At 49.3% G+C, this 20628-nt stretch overlaps 1 protein-coding gene across 1 annotated transcript in view; it reads right to left on the reverse strand.

Moving 5' to 3' along the window:
- Positions 1-20628, reverse strand: part of LOC147684201 (uncharacterized) — a 522357-nt gene that overhangs the window by 62326 nt on the left and 439403 nt on the right. Inside the window, exons 53-54 of the mRNA XM_086942611.1 lie at positions 691-861; positions 532-605 (exon numbers count right to left, since the gene is read on the reverse strand). Of these exons, the coding sequence (XP_086798737.1) occupies positions 532-605; positions 691-861 (245 nt within the window). The remainder of the gene's footprint in view (positions 1-531; positions 606-690; positions 862-20628) is intronic.

The raw sequence follows: 20628 nt of genomic DNA on the forward strand, positions 1-20628 counted from the left end.
CATTCACAACGCATACCATTACAACAAAACTTTTACAACACAGGATCCATTACAACGCATGCCATTACAACGCAGATGCTATTACAACGCATGCCATTACAACGTAAGTATGGGTAAGTATTTTTTTTTATTTTAATTAATGGGAATGTAATAGTAGTGTAAATGTTGGATAGTGTAGCGGTTAAAATTACTATTCTAACTCCAGGGGGGTGTAATAGTAGGGTAAGTGTTGAATAGTGTAGGGGTTAAAATTACTATTCTAACTCCAGGGGGTGTAATACTAGGGTAAGTGTTGGATAGTTTAGGGGTTAAAATTAAATTAAATATTACCCATACTTACGTTGTAATGGCATGTGTTGTAATAGCATCTGCGTTGTAATGGCATGCGTTGTAATGGCATGCGTTGTAATGGATCCTGCGTTATAAACATTTCATTGTAATGGTAGTGCGTTGTGAAAGTTGCGTTGTAATGGCTGTTTCCCATTCTTGGTGAATCTCAACACTTTAATGATAAGGATGAAAACTGCATACCTTGGCATCTGCGCCTGAGCTGTTGAAAGGCGAAGTTGATTCCAGTCCTAGATGGATGGTTCTCTTTGGCAGATCTGAGGATACAGGAAACAAGATGATGAGGTGTGTGAAACCTTCTAGAGCAACAGACAAGATGTCGAACAAGGCACTTGCGCTTACCTTTTATGGCCACAGGCACAAAACTGTCACTTGCTAAACCGCATGTTGGCCCCTGGTACCCGGGGGCACATGTGCATGTCTGACCACAATCCGAGAGGGACTGTGTACAAGTCCCTCCATTTCTGCAGTAGTGCGGCAGACACAGGGAAGGGCAGCAGGATTTTCCATTTCCTGAAAAACAACATCATATGTATTGCTAACATTTTAAGTTTTAATTACATCTCTGTTGAAAAAACAATCCTTTTACCACTGAGAACAGAAATATCTGGAAACACTGAGCAGCACAAAAGTAGAAGGATATCACGGTACCAAGGGACATGGACATAAATAGAGGTGCAAACGTACTGCGCATCGGCGCAAGGGCTGGTGCAAGCAAAGAAGTGCGTCACGACACAAAGCAGCACAAACAAAAATTCACAGCATCAATCAAATGCCTGGCACAAAATGTTGAGGTGAGCAAAACACTGAGGGGCAGATTTATAAGCCGCTTGCGCCTCTTTTGCGCCGATGTTGCGTCACTTTTGTGACGCAGCGCAAAATATGCCCCATGGTGTGGGGTATTAACAACGTGACGCATCTGGGAGATGCGTCACATTGTAAAGCCCTGCGCTAGAATTAGGCCTTCCTGCGCAGGGGGGAGTGAGGAGGGGGGGGGTTCCGGCGCAGGAACACCTCCTAAATGTGGCTGAGTGAAATCTACAAGATTTCACCTAGTCACTTTTGAGCCCATGCTGCGTCAAAACCCTGCGCCTCCTTGAAGCAGGCGTAGGGATTGACACAGCATTGGATAGATAGGGCCCCCCAGAGCAATGCTGGAGCTGTGCCGCGCTTGCGATGGAACTCCAGCAATGCGCCGCCTTTATGGCACAGATGCGTCACGCATCTGTGCCTTTTTTGCCCCGTGGTACGCCGCATTGTAAATGCAGCGCATCCATGGTGGCGGAGCCGTGGCGCACAATAACTGGCGCATCCCTGCTGATATGCAGGGATGCGCCAGTTATTGAATATCGGTCCCTGAAAACGTTGTGTGAAGGGATGCGTCATCTCCTTTTTCAAGTAGAAAAAGTGGGTTTAGTAGGGAGGTAACAGCGCGAAAACACTTATTTACAAGCCCCTTGTATGGAAAAAGAAATGCGTTACTTACCTGTAACAGCAGTTATCCAGTATTGGTGTCTTTCATAGATTCACATGCCTGAATCATTCCCCGTCGTCGAGACGGGAGCCTCCGGTAAATAAAAAAGTAATGTCCATAGACATACATAGAGAGAAAGGGTCCAAGGGTCTCCCCTTAGTAGCCTTTCCTTGTCCTTATGTAAAAAAGGACCAAACTGACATAGTCAGCCAATCAGCTCCGACCTCCCTCTAGAACCTTCCTGGGAGGAGCCTCAGTCCCTCAGATTTTCGTACGCACCCAGCTAGGTTTGGCGTAGTATAGTTCCGAGAGGGAGGTGAGTCCTTCCCGGGGAGGCGGGAGGGTTGCATGTGAATCTATGAAAGACACCAATACTGGATAACTGCTGTTACAGGTAAGTAACGCATTTCTTATCCAGTATTAGGGGTGTCTTTCATAGATTCACATGCCTGAATCAGAGTAGCTAGCAATCATAGTAGCACATTTGTAAAACAGAGTTGCTCTGCCGTCATAGTAGATAATGCATATAATATCATACAATAAAGAGACAGCTTAGACATAATATCATCAGAGCAATAATGTGCATACCTGGAAGGCGGGATGTAGGAAGGCTCACCTTACTGAAAGAGATGGCGAAGCACCGCCTGGCCCACTGCCGCATCCTTCTGGAGTTCGATATCCAGGCAGTAGTGTCTGGAGAAAGTATGCGGTGACTTCCAGGTCGCCGCCCTGCAGATGTCCAGGATTGGCACTCCTGCAAACAGCGCCGCTGACGTGGACATCGCCCTGGTGGAATGAGCAGTAGCATGATCATTCAGAGGCCGGCCGGCCTTGTCGTGGCAGAATGAAATCGCAGAGGAGATCCATCTGGAGATGCTTTGCTTCGTGAGGGGTAGGCCCATTCGTGGCCTGCTGTATGCCACGAACAGCTGTGAGGATTTTCTGAGATCCTTAGTCTTGTCCAGGTAGAACTTCAGGCACCTCATAAGGTCCAAAGAATGCAGCGATCTTTCCGCTGCTGTGGAAGGGTTGGCGAAGAATGACCTAAGGACCAATGGTTCGTTGAGATGGAAGTCCGAAGGTACTTTTGGAATAAACTTAGGGTTTGGTCGCAGTATCACCCTATCATGTCTGAATTGTAGATATGGTTCTTGAATGGACAAGGCTTGCAGCTCGCTAACCCTTCTGGCCGAAGTTAGAGCGAGCAAGAGCGCTGTTTTCCATGAGAGGTGTTGAAGAGATGCCCTGTGAATGGGCTCAAACGGGTGGCGCATGAGTTGGTTGAGTACCAGATTAAGCTGCCATGTGGGAGGTACTTTTCGAGGCCTCGGGAAGGATCTGTATAGCCCTTTGAGGAATTGCTTGACTAGCCGACTAGACCATAGAGAAGGTCCTGTGACCGTTCTGGTGAACCTGGAGATTGCTGCCAGGTGAACTTTGATGGATGCATGCGCCAGTCCCGACTGGGCCAAATGCAGGAGGTATGGTAATATCTGTTCAGGTGTGATGGCGAGGGGCCGTAAGCCCTGGTCTGAGCACCATATGCAGAACCTCTTCCATTTGAGACAGTAGGTCTTGTTCGTACTGTCTGCCCTTGCTTTGGCTAGTACATCCCTGCAGTCTTGTGGGATATTTAGGCCCCCGAACTCTCTGTGCTCAGGAGCCAGGCTGATAATTTGAGCGATTGGAGGTTCGGGTGTTGCACTTGCCCGTTGGACATCGTCAGAAGGGCCGGGTGTTGGTTCAGGCGAATCGGTGATTTGATGGAGAGTCGAAGCAGATCCGAGAACCAGTGTTGCCTCGGCCAGGACGGGGCAATCAGGATCAGGGTGCATGGTTCCGCCTTCATTTTTCTGAGGAGCCGTGGAATCATCGGGAATGGAGGAAAGGCGTATGCAAAGACGCTGTACCATCCGATGGAAAATGCATTTCCTAGTGATCCTGGTTGGGGATGCCAACTTGCGTAGCACGGGCATTTGGCGTTCCTCTTGGTGGCAAAGAGGTCGATGTTTGGGACTCCTCAAAGAGAAAAGATGTGAGTGAGGGCGCTGTCCGATAGTTCCCACTCGTGGGAGAGGGACTTTTGCCTGCTCAGGGCGTCCGCGATGGTATTGTCCTTTCCCGGGACATATTCCGCTTTGAGTTGGATTTCGTGCAGCACCAGCCAGTTCCAGATCGTCTGCGATTCGCGTGAGAGCGAGAGCGAATGCGTTCCCCCTTGTTTGTTTAGATAGTGCATCGTCGTGGTGTTGTCTGTCCTGACGAGCACTGGGGATTTCTGGATGCGGGGTAAGAAGGCTTGGAGAGCCAGATACACTGCTCTTAGCTCCAAGAGGTTTATATGGAGCGATTGCTCTTGAGAATTCCATTTGCCGCTGATCTGTAGGTCCTGGAGCACCGCGCCCCATCCCTCTAGGGAGGCGTCCGTTGTTATCACCAGCGGTGATGCTGGGAGGAGAAACGGTAAGCCCACTGTTAGATTTTGGCGACGTGTCCACCATTGTAGAGCTTTGCAAATTTTCGGTGTGATCCGAAGGATGTCCTCGAAGGAGCCAGTGCTTTGGGTCCATTGGCTCGCGAGTGCCTCCTGCAAGGGCCGCATTCTGAGCTTGCAGTGCGGGATGAGGAGTATGCAGGAAGACATCATCCCCAGGAGGGAGGTGTAAGTCCGAACTTTCAGGTGCGTTGTCTTTGCCACAGCCGTGGCCAGAGATAAGATCTTGTCTGTCCTCTCTTTTGAGGGGAAGGCTTTCGTGGACACTGTGTTTAACATGGCTCCTAGGAAGGTAATCTTTGATGCGGGGACCATGCATGATTTTTTGAGATTGAGCGTCAATCCCAGATTTTGAAAGAGATTGGTGCAGGCGTTGGAGGACGTGATTGCGTCCCCAGGTGAGGGTGCTTTCACCAGCCAGTCGTCTAGGTAGGGGAAGACCTGGTGGCCCAGTTGACGCAGGAAGGCTGCCACTGGCGCAAGGCATTTCGTGAAAATGCGCGGCGCGGACTTGAGGCCGAACGGCAGGACTTTGAACTGATAGTGACGGCCCGCCACCTCGAATCTTAGGAATTTCCGGTGATTTTTGAGGATGGGGATGTGGTAGTATGCATCCTGGAGATCCAGTGACACCATGAAATCTCCTTTCTCTAGAATGCCCAGGATTTCTTGGATCGTCACCATCCTGAACGATTGGCTCCGCAGGAAGGTGTTGAGTCCCCGGAGATCCAGGATGGGTCTCCACTTGTTTTCTTTTTGTTGTACAAGAAAGAAGTGGGAGTAAAATCCTTTCCCCTTTGAGGATGCCGGAACCCTTTCGATTGCTCCTTTTTGTAGCATTGTCGAAAGTTCCTTCAGAAGCAGGCGAGGATGTTTGTGTGTCCGTCTGCGTGGAGGGGTATTGGGAGGGATGGAGGTGAATTCGAGAGAGTGGCCGAATCGAATAATTTGAAGAACCCACCGGTCCGTGGTGATGTACTGCCAATTGTGAAGGAAATGGGTCAGCTTTCCTCCAATTTGAAAGAATGGAGATGGTGTTTGGACTGGCTGGAGTAGTCGGTCACTGGCGGCCGCCAGCGCCCCTCTTGGTATTTTTACCTCTGTAGTTTGACCTTCCGAATGAAGATTGTCGGCCTTGCTGTTGTTTGTTCTGGTACTGGCCTTTGTGATTGTATGAGAACGAGGATGAGGACCTGTTTTGATATGAGCCTCGATAGGAGGACTGACCTCTGGGCCTGTTGCCCCGAAAGGACTGGTTTCTAGACTGCAGAGAGCCCAGTGCCCTTGCCGTGTCTGTGTCCTTCTTAATGGCCTGTAGAGCTTCGTCGACCTTTTCTCCAAACAGGTGCTGGCCGTCGAAGGGCATGTCCAGAACCTTTGCTTGGACTTCTTGGCGGAATGAAGTCGCTCTTAGCCATCCTTGGCGTCTCAGTACAGCAGCTCCCGCAAGTTGACGGAAGCCTGTCATGGCTGCGTCGATAGCACAATCTATGAGTTCCGCTGCCTAAGATTGACCTTCCACGAGGAGCGCTTTCACCTCACCCTGGACGTTATCAGGCAGTTCCTTTACGTAAGGGGCAATGTCCTCCCACAGCTGGCGATTGTAACGCCCCAGCAAGGCAATGGAGTTGGCCACCTTGATGGACATGGCCGATGTGGATGTGAAACGTTTACCAATCGTGTCAAGTTTCCTGCCCTCTTTGTCCGGGGGAGCGGACAGTGGTGAGGAAGGGTTGCGGGAGTGTTTCTGGGCCGCCTGCGTCACTACCGAGTCCGGTTTGGGGTGACCATTAAGGCAAGCCGCCGCAGTGAGTGGTGCTCTGTATTTCTTATCTAGGCGTGGGACCACCGCCGGCACTGAAGCAGGAGTTAGCATTAACTTCTTTCCTTGTTCCCACAAAAATTCTATGATCGGAACAGCTTTTGCAGATTTCTGAGTCTGTTCCTTAAAGTCGTGCAGGAAACAGTCAGTTTCCGTGGATTCCACCACCATGTGGAATCTCTTCGCCGCTCTCTCCACCAGCTTGTGGAAGCCAGCAATGTCGACCGGGGGGGAGTCCGCTTGGCGTGGTTGTGGTGAAGCTGGGGATGATGCTATATATTCATCCTCTTCATCCTGGTCCGAGTGGTCCGAGTGAACCTCCTGGACCTCTCCTTCCTCCAGTTCTTCCTCTTCCTCCTCATCGTCCGAAGAAACCACCACTTGAGGCTGGACGTCGTGTTGGTTTTGATGGGGAAGGTGAGTGCGTTCCGGTGCGGACACCTGTACGTGAGTTGGAGGTGTCTGATCCCCCTTGTCCCCTGGTGCGGGACTCTTAGGCGCTTGACCGCCTCTGTTAGCCTCCGGAAAGCGTTGCTTGTAGTCTTGCACAAGAAGTCGTAAGTCATCAGCCAGGGTCGCTGGTAAGCATATCATGGGGGTGACTTCAGTGCGGACACTGGCGTGGACGGAGTGTTCCTGATAGGTGAATTCCTCCTGTTCCTCATCAGTGCTTTGGCATTTTATGTGAAGTTCTGAGACTGAAGTAGCGGGATCCAGATGGTCATCCTCTTCGGATTCTTCGCTTTGGAAAATTTCTTGAGGTGGATGCTTTTCCACCTTACTTGGAGACGTCGTTTCCGGGGTTATTAGTGGCTTGCCTGGTCTGCCAGACTGCATGGTAGAGCCTGTCGTCGTCGAGGGGACCGTCGACGGTGGTAGCATCATGGACGGTGTCTCCACCAGTTTCGATTTTTTCCATGGTTCATTCGACGACGAGTCGTCCGTCGACGGTGTCGTCGTCGAGTCCGTCGACGGAGCCTTTGGTGTCGTCGTCGACGGGGTCTTCGTCGACGGGGTCGTTGACGATGAGCCTCTCGTCGACGGGGTCGTCGACGAGGTCTTCGTCGATGGTGGGGTGGACGAGGGGATCTTGGTTGTCGACGACTGCGAAGTCGTCGGCTTCCTCGACGGTGCCTTCGTAGACGATGGTCTCGTCGACGAGTCTCTCGTCGACACTCTTGTCGTCGCCGGTTTTGACGACGATGGGCTCGTCGCTAGTGACGGCGTCGTCGACGGTGTGGTCTTCGTTGTCGACATGGTCTTTGTCGTCGACGACGATGTCAGGGGAATAATTGAAGAAACAGGTCTACCTGAAGATGAGGAGGACGTAGTCATCGTCGTCGATGCTGAGGGCGACGATGCTGATGTGGTAGACACTGTGGTTTTGACTGAAGTAGTCCTCTGGCTTTGTCTGGAGGACGGAGCAGGCATTTTAAAGGTTTTTACCTCCTTAGCAGACACTGAGGATGACGCAGATCTCGCCTCTGAAGACTTTTTGTGGGTCTTCGTAGGAGGAGTGTCTGAGGGGCCCGGGGAAGCTTCCCTTGGCCTCTTGTTTGAGACAGCAGAGGTCCTGGAAACGCTGCTCACAGAGGAGTCCAGATTGTCTCTGTTCTTAAGCCTGTCCAACCAAATCAGAAGGCGACCTTCCCTGTCTATCACAGTCTTTTTTGGAAAAGACCGACAGATAGTGCATTTCTCCGAATTATGGTCCGGGTAAAGGCAATACAAGCACAGGTCGTGCCTATCATCCACATGTATTCTTTTCTTGCTGCAGGAAGAGCAGGCCCTAAACAGGGCTTTCTTCCCCGAGTCAGACATGTAAAAAGCAGTAGAAACACACACTTACTTCAGGGATAGTGTGTTGAAGAAGTCCTTGAAGAGTTTTGAGGTTTCAGAGAACACTTTCAAAGAAAGTTTGGTGATTTTAGAGTAATCCTGAGGAGAGCTCAGGCAGGAGACTCCCTAGCACAACGTGCGGTAGAAAATCTGAGGGACTGAGGCTCCTCCCAGGAAGGTTCTAGAGGGAGGTCGGAGCTGATTGGCTGACTATGTCAGTTTGGTCCTTTTTTACATAAGGACAAGGAAAGGCTACTAAGGGGAGACCCTTGGACCCTTTCTCTCTATGTATGTCTATGGACATTACTTTTTTATTTACCGGAGGCTCCCGTCTCGACGACGGGGAATGATTCAGGCATGTGAATCTATGAAAGACACCCCTAATACTGGATAACGTGATGTATCGGCGGCGCAAGAGGCTTGTAAATAGGCCCCTTGGAACTTACTCAAATCCAGACCCAGTAAGCTACTGTATGAGCATGGAGAGGCGCACTCCCAAAGTGTCTTTTCCAATAAGTAAGACTGACTAATTGCTTTATGTAAGGCAATCTTTTATTTTAAACGTCATCAGACAACATGAGCTCCAGTTAACGCGTTTCGTTTATTAAGGAATTAACTTCTTCAGGGCATTGATGGTTTAACACCAGATGGAGAGCCACGGTACTGGGTTCCCCAAATGCTGAAAATGAGTAAGATGAAGAGCGTGAAGTATCAATGATTTTATATGGTTATCAACGAGGAAGCGTGTGAATCAGGCACGTGGTGATGCGTCCTGCTGCAGCCTCCTTGATAAGGCCCTGGATGCGTGAGCCTTATGTGTTGCACATCACAAATGTTCCTTCCCGGGTCGCCAGTGTCGACAAGCTACTATATTGTAGTAGTAGCTGTAGTGTAGCTTTACCCTTATCATGCTTGCTGCTCCAGAACCCAAGGTTAGTGGTTAGTGCAGTGGTTATTTGCTATTACTTTTCATGGGAAAATTCTGTGTATTCCAATGTGTTACCTGTGTAATGTCGGTGAAATATCCCATTTACGCGATTCATCGATTGCTGGTTGGCGCCACGTTAATGTTTGTCCACGAGGCTGAACCTCGAGTGTAAGTTTTATTCTAGATTCTACTGGCTTTTCTGCGGGCTACAATCCTCTGCATTTTGGAAAGCTGCAGAAGCTTGCAGAAGTGCAGTCAACGACATCATTGCATCCGTGAAATCCCACTGTAATCAGATGCTGCGATGTGTATATTTACAATTCTCGCAAAACGGCGCTGTGAAATTTTGTGCAGCGCTGTGTTGTGTGAACTGAAGTAGCGTCTTGAATTGAAACTCTAGGCACCGGCTGCAGGTTACTGAGGGTACCAAAATAATCTGGTCATCTTCTGGTCCACACGGATCATGGGGCAGGAAGCCACTTCCACAGGGAGCGAGACTTGGAGGCAGTTTTTGCATTACTATGACCAGAAATCAGCAGGTTTGGGAGATGTTCCAAAGCCAGGGAGCAGAGGACAGCTGCGGATGTCAGACTGACAATTAGCTACAAGAATTGAACTTTAAAAGGAACTCTTCTGTCTCCACACGTGGTCGGTTCAGTGGATGACCGGGCTGAACTACTCGCTTTTGCACCCTGATGTCAAGGTTTTAATACCGAATCATGAAGCGCCTCATTTACAAGGCCATGTGCGCCCCCAGAATGTCACTGTTAGTGATGGTTCGGTGGCACACACTGTAGGGCCATATCTACAGGGCCATGTAAAGCCACCCTACATGGCTTTTTATGGCCTTGTAGATATGGACTGAGGTGACGCAGCGCAAGTCTCTGCTTTGCCTCACCCTGCAATAGGGAGGCACGCCATGGGCATTATGGCGGGTGTTCCCACGTACCACCCATGGTATTTGACACATTCCCAGATTTACTAGATTTTGTAAACCCAGGTATGCGTCAAAAGCCTGCGCCTCCCTAGGGGAGACATAAGGGAGGCGCAACAAGGAGAAATACCTTCATTTAAGGTGTTCCTTCAACACAAGCACCCTGGCAAGAGCGCCTGTATTGGCGCATGGTAGCCAATTGTGCACCAGCGCAGGGGAAAAGGAAAGGAATGCGCCGTATCACATAGATATGGTGCATTCCTCCCCTTTTCGTTTGCCGTAGGGCAGCCCAGCTATAAGGCTTGTGGTGCTACCCTATGGCAAAACTTTGGAAATGAGGCCCTTATTGGGCTAAATAGACTACCACCATAGGCGTAAAGGTAAGAGTACATGGATTATATAGATTGACTGCACTTCCCTTGAATATATGTCCTCAGTATATATGCATCCTAATATTGTTGTTCTCAATATTCTGATATAACTCAACCGCTTTATGTCACATTTACCCATAGATTGTCGACAACAAGGGTTGATGTACCGGAAATTTCATGTGGCCAAGAACTGATGTGTTGCAAATGTAGCTGTCACTAATAATCCTTAACGATGGACCCCTCTTGAGATATGAAAGGCCATCTCAGACTGCACCAACCAAGATTATTTGTGCTAGCTTAAGTGGACTATAAATAGGGCAAAAACAGCATTTTAATCATTCGTTGCTGTGGCTTATTTTTGTATTGAGGTTGATAAGCTCTTTTTGTCAAAAAGGATAAGTTGATGAAGATATCACGGTGTGTTTGTTATGCGCCAACATTGAAAAGTTGCTGAAGTATGAGTTACTTATCTTCGGTAACAATGTAGAGAGGATTCTAGCTGCAGATTTCTTCACATAGAAATCCCCAGGTGTGAGACTAGATCCGGAAACTTTTTTACCACAGCATCCCTGCGCGCAGGGGGCGGGACGACATCACGCGACTCCACCCAGGCGTCGTCTGCGCTCGTGACGTCCGCGAGGTCACATAAGACCCGCCCCCAGCGCGCCTACGTCAGTTTTCTTCGGAGAACTTTTCCGCACCACAACGTGGAACCACCAGATAAAAAACTGTGTTAGCATGGGAACAGTGTGAGAAAAGCAGAACTTTTTGGAAAGAAACGGTGACTAACAACACCACCCACAGTAGTGTCACACCGCAGAACCCAAGGCAGGTAAAGAAAAAGAAGAGAGCAGAGCCCTGCACAACCACCCCTCCAGCACAAAGACAGCCTCCCACCTCCGTGCCCCGGAGTCAAGGAACATGCGTAAGGACATGGTACACATAGGAAACCCACCACCCCCAACCTGAGCAAGGAAGGGGACCAGTCCCAACACAGACAGGGACAACAGACCTCCAAGCCACCCCAAAATAAAGGCCCACCACCCACAAGGGACAAAGGCAAGACATGGCCAGATGACCCTTAATCAGAGGATATGAATGGAAGAATGTGAGGGGAGGGAGGACAGGGATAGAAAGCAATCCCCCCTCGAAACCTGGAGTAGCCAGAGCAGCAGGGCACCGAAACACCGGGATCCCATCCACCAAGAACCAAGGGAGGAATGAACCGCCCCCAGACGGAGCCACCCGTCCAAAATACAGAAGGCACTCACAGGAGATACAGTCCCCCACTGGGAGGCGAGTACCGAAGACCAACCTAAGGGTCCTCAAAGAATAGTGGAGGAAGGGCGGGCCGAGAAGGAATTTGCGGCTAGAATAGTCTCTACCAGATACATTGTTACCGAAGGTAAGTAATTCGTACATCTGATAGAAACTACTAGCTGCAGATTCCTTCACGTAAAATAGATACCCTAGCAATACCCCCTGGAAAGGAGGGTCTGCAAAAGGACCCCACCAGCCGATACAGAACAGAGGACCCCGATCTGTGGACCAGGTAAAACCTCGTACAGGCAAGGGGAATCCCCCACAGAGCCCCACAGACCCAAAAGGATGTCGGAGGGAGTAGAAGGCTAAAGGGAAACCAAGGGTAAGGCCGGAGAGGCCGAGACACCCCACCCCCCTACAAGGCAACACAGCTTCTGCCCAATGCCAAGGCAGGAAGGGAGGAAGAAGTAGAAGAAGCCTAGAAGACCCAAGGAAGCGAGGGAAGAAGGCGAACCCACTCTAGGTGGAGCCAACCTGCCAACCAGGACAGCGCCGGCAGACAAGTCACAAGAAGCAGGAAGAACCTCCTGAGGCCCCAGGAAGGCAGAGTAGGCGTCGCCTGGCAAGGGAGAGCAAAGGATCATCCCATACCTCAGGGCAGAAGCAGGGAGAGGAGGAGATGCTCGGGCACATCACTACGAGTGGCCGTGCACACAACCTCTCGGCGCAAAACAACCTTCATAACGCCATGGAGAACAGGCACCTGAAGTCGACCAGAACCCTCCAGCAGAGCGCTAGCCACATGACAGCTACCACTACCCCACCCTAGGTACAATAAGTCCCAAAATATGAAAACCCCCTTAGCTAGAACCTCCGCAGCAGAGGAAAAACAAAAAAGCCACAGGGAAAAACACTCCAGCAACGGGCTTGACAACAAGCAGAAGGCCTAATCTCAGGGCCAAGTCTGCGCAACAATTGCAACACACATTATCAACAAAAGGGCTGTCCAGCAGCCAACAACGCCAAAGTCCCAAGGAAGGACGCAAATGGCCAGAAAACACACACCACAGCCAGAACCACCGGCCTAAAAAGGCCCAAAATCAACCCAACTCAGGAGCCACTGAGTAGGGGATGGAGGAGGAGGAGGGGGAATGTAAGGCGGAGAAGGACGGAGCCCTGCCAAGAGTCTCTGGATGGCAGAGTCGGACGGGGCATGGAACAACAGGCTACCATCAAATAGAAGGTCGATGAGCCGCTCCCGAATATTCTAAGGGAATACTCCATCCCGAAGCCAAGCATGACGACAGAGAGCGACCGAGGAAGCCATGGCCCGGCCCAGCACCTCTATGATGTCCAGAGCGGAACAGAGAATAAATGCTGCAAGCTCCCGGCCATCCAACGCATGATGCCGTAAGTCCACCTGGCCACCCTCCTTGGATGCTGCAGATCCCAGGGACTCAGCAAAGTCCCACAAACAGGAGGAGGCCCGAGCCAGCACACACAAGGTGTTCAGGGCCCGCAGGTCAAGTCGAACATGTTGCGCCCCCAAGAATCCAGCCAGCGGGCCTCTCGGGATGGCGGAGTCAACAGCAGCAGCAGGGAGGGAAAGTCAGTCCGCAAAAGAGGACTGGTGGCAGAGGGGTGGAGGAAAAGGCACGCCGGGTCACGTGGCGCCGGGAGGTGCCGGTGCAGAAGATGGTGAAGCACTGGGTCCCCTGAGGCAGGACGCCTCCAACCCCCGTCAAGGGAGAAAGAAGAGAACCTTCAATGGGAAGTAAGATTTCCCTCCCACCAGATTCCTGGTGGAGGACCCCCAATAGATGGTCCGCCGGAAAGAGAGCCACCAGGTCACCCATACGCAGGATGCCCACAGCCATGGACACTGCATGACCGCACTCGCCTCCGTAGGGCCCCGCTGTGGGGAAAGCAGCTCCTCCGTGGGCGACAGCTGCAAACTAAGGTGGCCGTCCCTGAGGCCAAGCGGGATGGGCAAGGGCCAGACCTGAAAGTCAGAAGGAGCCGAAGAATGAGGGACCTGCCGCTCCTCCGATGAACACCTCTGCATCAGGAAAGACGGATTTTTTGAACTGATGATTTTTTTTGTCTTTGTTTGACTATATTTACACAATACAGTGAGGCCTTTTGGCCGTGTTTTATGTCACCATCCTTTACCCACAACTCCCTTCACGATAGCACTTCCCTCCTTCCCAGGGGCACTTGTAAATATTCTGTAAATTATTTATATATGCATTCTTGTGCTACTCAAGATATACCTACATTGTGATTAAATAACAATGTATGTGAATTAATTGTCTCTTTATTGTCTGTCACTTTATATATATTACGCTTTCATTTGCTGGGACCCCTTCTCTCAGTACTATTACTACCCAGGTCCCAGTGACTTATAGTGGGTGAACCCTTTTGCATACCCTCCGGAGAACAAGAAGCGTCCGAAGACGAATCCGCGGTACGACCCCTGCGCGGAGCCGTTGAGTCCACAGCCTGAGGCAGGTTGTTGGCACCATCCGGCGTGACAGGACAAGGTTCCTCCAAGTCACCCCGCACCGAGAGTAGCTGTGAAAAATATTCACAAAAGCCCTGGATGGGATGTTGCCCCTAGTGCTTCTTGTAATTATTTCGGAGCAAAGCATGGAAATTGAACCCTCTGTGTGTGACTACAAGAGCCTACTCATCATTGTTAATTAACCTTAAATTTCAGAAAAACTGATTTGTGTGGATTTGTTAAAATATATGTACTGCTCTTAATTATTTTAACTTGTATGGGGTTTGGGTTCTTCTTGCTTCTTTGGAGCCATTGTTGCTCAAAATACAAAGTTTGGGTTTGAACATGCTTCAGTTCTGCTTGGACACAAATGCAGAAGGAGACATTCCATAAGTGTGGTTCCCTTATTTGATCAGACCTACATAAGCTGATAATGAGCCTCATTGCACAAATGTAGATGGGCTGGCACAAAAAGAAACAAACGGTAATCTGGATTGCTTTAGAATCCAGCGTTACATGTGCATGTGTAACTTCCAAAGGTGTTAGTGTAGGTTGCATCTTGATGGCATTGGTTAATCAGGCACTCATCTACATCATCACAGTATGTCCCATTACCTATCAAAGACCAAGAAGACATTCGGCTTACCTCATTTTCATCAGACACAGCATATAATCTGTGAGGTGATACAGTGTTGACAAGTGTATAGCCTGGAACTGAGACATTTTGGAGGTTTCTATCAGTGGACACATGGGGAATGATTGGACAGACAGAAAGTTCTCTGGTGCCAGCAGAACTGCACGTGCACATCATCAGAACATGGGTCACGGGAAGTAAACTATTCAACAGTGAGGTACAAAAATCTCCCTCATATGAAAGCCGGCTATCTCTACTGCTGTCTACCCAAAAATTCTGTTTTTTAAGTAGATCTGAGTATCCCACATCTTTTATGCACATGCAACAGTGTGTGAGCAAATGGTTTCAGACAAAGTATAGCAGTAGAAAAAGTGGAACACCTGTGTTTGCATTCTTTTCCCATAGTATATAATGTATATGTAAATGCAACAGCCTCAGTTGCCATTTGGATGCTGCTTGCAGGCACGCCTAAAACCTTTGAAGAACACCTTTTAACTCCACTGTGTGTTTAGCTGAGATGGTGGTAGTGGTCAATATAAGGTTCAGACCAGGTGTCCGGACCAGGGATCTCTACGTTTTGAGTCATGTCACAACTAGGAAAACGTTAAATATTAACAAATGTGCTTTATATGCAGTAGAGATGAGGGCACTGTTTCATTAAAATAGTTTTGGCAGATGCCGTATTCCACATAGTAATCTTCATAAACTTAGTAGTGTCAAACTATTTATAAGTCAGAGCCCCACTCTAAAAAGGGTGTTTACCCTCCTTTTGGCCACTCCAGCTGTATCTGTGGATAACCTTCAGCTACTACACAAGGGCAAATTCCCTCCATTATGTAATGTGCCACATGTATTAGATAAAATGTTCTTTAGGATGCCCACTGAAAGATTCAGGAGTCTTATCTTGCCCCTTGTATGTTTTGCCAAATGAAGGGGCCAACTTTGCAACTGTTATCCTTCAATCCTTCTATTGGAGGTATCACCGCTGTTGGTTTTAGAGACTCCAAATGTAGTTGAGATATCTCCCATGGTATGGGAGGAAAAATTACTTCCCTATGGTAAATAACTTTCTAGTGGATACTCTATCTACCTGCAGATTTCTCCCCTGTAGAACAAGCCCAGATGTCAGACTGGATCTGGAAAATCCAGAGCTCTTACATCACCAGTAGGCATTCTGGCTTCGGCTGAAGCCGGAAGTAAGGTCAGATGGCAACCACAAAGCCACAGAGCACCATCGAGGGCGCAATGCCAGTTTCAATACATTTTTTCTAAGCCTTCGAGGTAAGTGGATGGACTGACATTGACAGATTAGTGCAGTATCAAAAGATACATTGTGATCTTTTTAACTTAATCTATAATGCATCGACCAATAGGGGAGGTGGGCAGGTTTGTGACGAATCTGCAGTTAGACAAAGTATCCACCAGAGAGCTCTCTACTGTATGTAAGTAACTTTTCTACTGATGGATACTTCTACCCACAGATTCCTAATCCATGGAACAGATTTCAGAGCAATATCCCAACCCTGGAGAAGGGTTGATGGATGATTAGACAAGGAAATCATACAGAACGGATCTGGCAAAGTGCCTGCTGAAAGTGTGCAGGGATGCCCACACGGCATCCTTGCTGACTTTTGTGATGGAGAAGCCTATTACAAGAGCAGAATTTGTAGTCTTGGCTCTCATGGAAGGATGCCTTGTGGATGGTCTTTCTTGGCCACAGCATTCAAGTTTTGATGCAAAGGATGAACAGACTTCAGAGAGTCCATTTCTGCACCGCTTTACCCAAAGCACTTCAGTAACCGACTAGCTGTTGGCCATCCAGATGTATGTCCTTTGTGTGGTACAAACAGAAGTTGATCACCCACCTAGGATCCTATTGATGCAATTACTCCTCCTCCTTCGAGGGATGTGGCAGGGGGTAAAAGGCTGGGAGAGTGATGGACTGACCCAGGTGGAAAGAAGTCACCACTTCTGACAGGAAAGAAGCCCTTGATCCATCACCAATTGTTGGGGATAGTAAGAGGTAAAAGGACAGGAACTGAGGACTTGAAACTTCTGGTAGAGGTGACAGCCACTAAAAACACAGTTCAGAGAGTCATAGGCTTCGAAGGACACTATGAAGAGCCTCAAACGAACAAGTTACATACCTTTTTCTGGTGGATACATTATCTGCCTGTGGATTCCTCACCTTGTGAATATCCCCTGCACCTGCAGCATTTGGAAACTTTTGTAGCTCTCCACGCCGACGAGGACGACGTCACAGAGGCACGGCTCCGCTCGCGACCTCGCTGACGTCACCGGAGCCATAAGAGAGCCTCATCGGCGTGATGACGTCAGTTCCGCCCTTTTTTCCGTGCCCCCGAGGCACACGGACGGACCAACATAAATAGGTACAGTATACACAGTACACAGTATTCAAACCAACACACAGTGTTAAATCAATGCAATAAGCAAGAACAATTAAACATTTCCATTAAAAGTTACAATATAAAATACACACTTAGTAGGTATAGAAGTGTGGACAATGGGGAGGCGGGTGGGTCAGTGAGGAATCCACAGGCAGATACTGTATCCACCAGAAAAAGCATTACCGAAGGTAAGTAACTTGTTCTTCTGATGGATACATCTGCCAGTGGATTCCTCACCTTGTGAATAGAGTCCCACAGCAGTCCCCACTTCCCGGAGAAGGGTGTCCACTCCTCTATACCAGAAAATCTTGGAGGACAGAATGCGCAAAGTGACCGTCCCTCCTCACTTCGGAATCTAAGCAGTAATGTTTTCCAAAGTTTGGAGGGAGGCCCAAGTTGCCGCTCTACAAATGTCCTCTACAGGCACACCCCTAGACAAAGCAGATGTAGAAGACTTTTCTCTAGTAGGGTGAGCTCTTATACCCTCTGGAGGTTCCTTACCAGCCAGGGCATAGCAGATCTTGATGCACAAGATAATCCATCTTAAAAGTGTGCGCTTGTGCACCGCTATTCCTTTCCTGTTGCCAGCAAATCCCACAAAGAGCTGGTCGTCCACACAATAGTCTTTTGTCCTATCGAGGTAAAAGCTCACCGCCCTCTTAGGGTCCAGACGTTGAAGCCGATCCTCCTCCTCGGACGGGAGAAGGAGAGGATAGAAGGTAGGAAGGGTAATGGACTGCCCCATATGGAAGGGAGTTACTACCTTAGGCAGAAAAGCAGCCCTGGTCCTGAGTACCATTCTTTCAGCATGAATAGTCAGGAATGGGGGTTTCGAACTCAGAGCTTGAAGCTCACTTACCCTCCTTGCCGAGGTAATTGCAACAAGAAAAACAGTCTTGAAAGACAGTAGTCTCATGGGACACTTGTACAAAGGCTCAAAAGGTGAACCGATCAAGTAGGTTGAGACAAGATTTAAGTCCCATTGAGGCACAATAAATGGAGTGGGCGGAAATTTGTTGGTAAGGCCCTTAATGAAACGTAATACAATAGGTGACTTAAACAAAGACGGCTGGTCCGGCAAGCAAAGGAATGCCGACAAGGCCGATAAATAACCTTTCACAGTAGCCACAGCAAAACCCTGCTGTGCCAGAGATAGTGCAAACTGAAGAATGTTGGATAAACGAGCCCTTAAAGGGTCAATAAACATCTCCCCACACCAATGGACAAATTTAGACCACCTATAGGAATAGATAGACTTGGCGGAGAGATGTCTGGTAGACAAAATAACGTCCACCATGTCAGAAGGAAGGGAAAAATAATTTAGGTTGCCCCGCTCAATCTCCAGGCATGAAGGTGTAAGCTCTGGAGGTGGGGGTGTAGAACCTGCCCCTGCGACTGCGAGAGGAGGTCTGCCCTGAGAGGGAGACGGAGCGGAGGGCACTAGGAGAGGTGGAGAAGATCTGTGTATCACACCCTTCTTGACCAATCGAGGGCGATCAATATGACTTGGGCCCGGTCTTGTCGAATCTTCCTCAGAACTCGAAGTATCAAGGGTATTAAAGGAAACGCGTAAAGAAGTTGTGAGTCCCAGCTCAACTGAAACGCGTCCCCCAAATCTCCCTGCATCAGAAACTGGAGACTGCAGAATGAAGGGTAGTGAGCGTTCTCGTGAATGGCAAACAGGTCCACCCGAGGAGTTCCCCACGTCCAAAAGACGTGACAAACCACCTCCGGATGAAGCCTCCACTCGTGGTCGGCTGAGAATTGCCGACTGAGACTGTCTGCACGCACGTTCAGAATTCTGGCCAGATGATTTGCCATCAGACAAATCTGATGGTCCGGAACCCAGGACCAGAGACACAAAGCCTCTCTGCAGAGACAATGCAACCTCACTCCTCCCTGCTTATTGACATACCACATCACGGTTGTGTTGTCCGTTAGGACCTGAATCAACTGACCGCACACCCCTAGAGGAAGGCCCACGGGAGGAAGGCCTTGAGGAAGGCCTTGAGTACCAAACAAATCGCCCGTAACTCTAGAAGGGTGATGTGAAGCAACCTTTCCTCTGGAGACCAAAGACCCTTGATCTCCAGTTCCCCCAGATGAGCACCCCACCCTAGAGTGGATGTATCCATTATCACTGTGGCAACCGATGGAGGCAGATGGAAGGGCTTTCCTTGAGACAGATTGCCCTCCACGCTCCACCAAGACAGATCCACTGCAGCTTCTCTGGAGATCCTCACAGACTCCCTGAGATCTCCGTTGTGCTGATACCACTGGCAGCCGAGGCACCACTGGAGCGCCCTCATGTGCCAGCGTGCATGGTTGACCAGCAGAATGCAGGAAGCAAACAGACCGAGCAGGCGGAGGACCTTCAGGACTGGAACGAACGCTCCATTGTAAAACAAGGGAATAATTTCCTAATGTCGAGAATCCTTTGAGGTGGAGGGAATGCTCGACAGACAGTAGTGTCTGAACAGGTTGTGCTGAAAGGGCACCAGGTGAGACTTGGGCACGTTTATCGAAAAACCCAACTTGTACAACAACTTGGTGTCACCTGCAGATGATGAAGCACCTTCTCTGGCTTCTCTGCTTTGATCAGCCAGTCGTCCAGATAGGGGAAAACTGGAATCCCTGATCTTCTGACATGGGCTGCAACCACTGCCATCACCTTGGTGAAGACTCGAGGTGCAGTAGTAAGTCCAAATGGGAGAACCTTAAACTGAATTTATAGTGTTGTGAACCCACTGTGAAACGGAAATACTTCCTGTGCGACTTCAGGATCGGTATATGAAAATACGCGTCCTGCAAGTCAATCTGCACCATCCAGTCCTCTTGCTGCAGCGCCTGAAGAACCTGCGCAATGGTAAGCATCTTGAACTTCTCCTGCTTCAGAAAAAGGTTCAAGATCCTGAGATCCAGGATTGAATGTAACCTGCCATCCTTTTTGGGTATCAGGAAATACCGGGAGTAGCATCCCCGACCCCTTTCCTGCTCTGGAACCACTCTATTGCACCGTTTTTACAATAAGGTCAGGACTTTCTCCTGCAGGAGAAGGAGATGTTCTTCCGAACAAGAACCTTGGCAAGGAGGGTAATTCGGAGGGAATTCCCGAAAGGGAAGGGCATACCCATCCTCCACAAAAATTGAGAACCCTCAGGTCTGTAGTGACCAATTCCCAATCTTGCAGAAAATGAGTAAGCCGACCCCCTACAGGACAAACATGATCTGGAATGGGGACTCTAGGGCTGCTTTGCTGCGGTAATAGGAGGGGAGATAGAGGAAGAGGAGGAGGAGGGTTGACCGCCTCGAGGACGACCCCTGTTTTTTCCTCTATAGCATTTGTACAGAGTATTTTGTTGTTGTTGCTACAACAGCAACAAAATCTTTTCCATTTAAGAAGGTAAGTCCTGTTCGTTGAAGGGGCCCTTGTCTGGGAGAGGACCTCCTTAATTTCGCTTGAGATGGGGAGATTCATAAACTCACGCTGCTCAGGAGCCATGCTGTCATATGTAATGACTCAGGATCTGGGTGCCAAACTTGTCCTTCGGACATTGTGAGGAGATCTGGTATAACCCTCAGAGGAAGTCGAGGAGCTAGAGACAACAGA

Source organism: Lissotriton vulgaris, chromosome 11 (assembly GCF_964263255.1).
Source record: "Lissotriton vulgaris chromosome 11, aLisVul1.2, whole genome shotgun sequence".
Lineage (NCBI taxonomy): Eukaryota > Metazoa > Chordata > Amphibia > Caudata > Salamandridae > Lissotriton > Lissotriton vulgaris.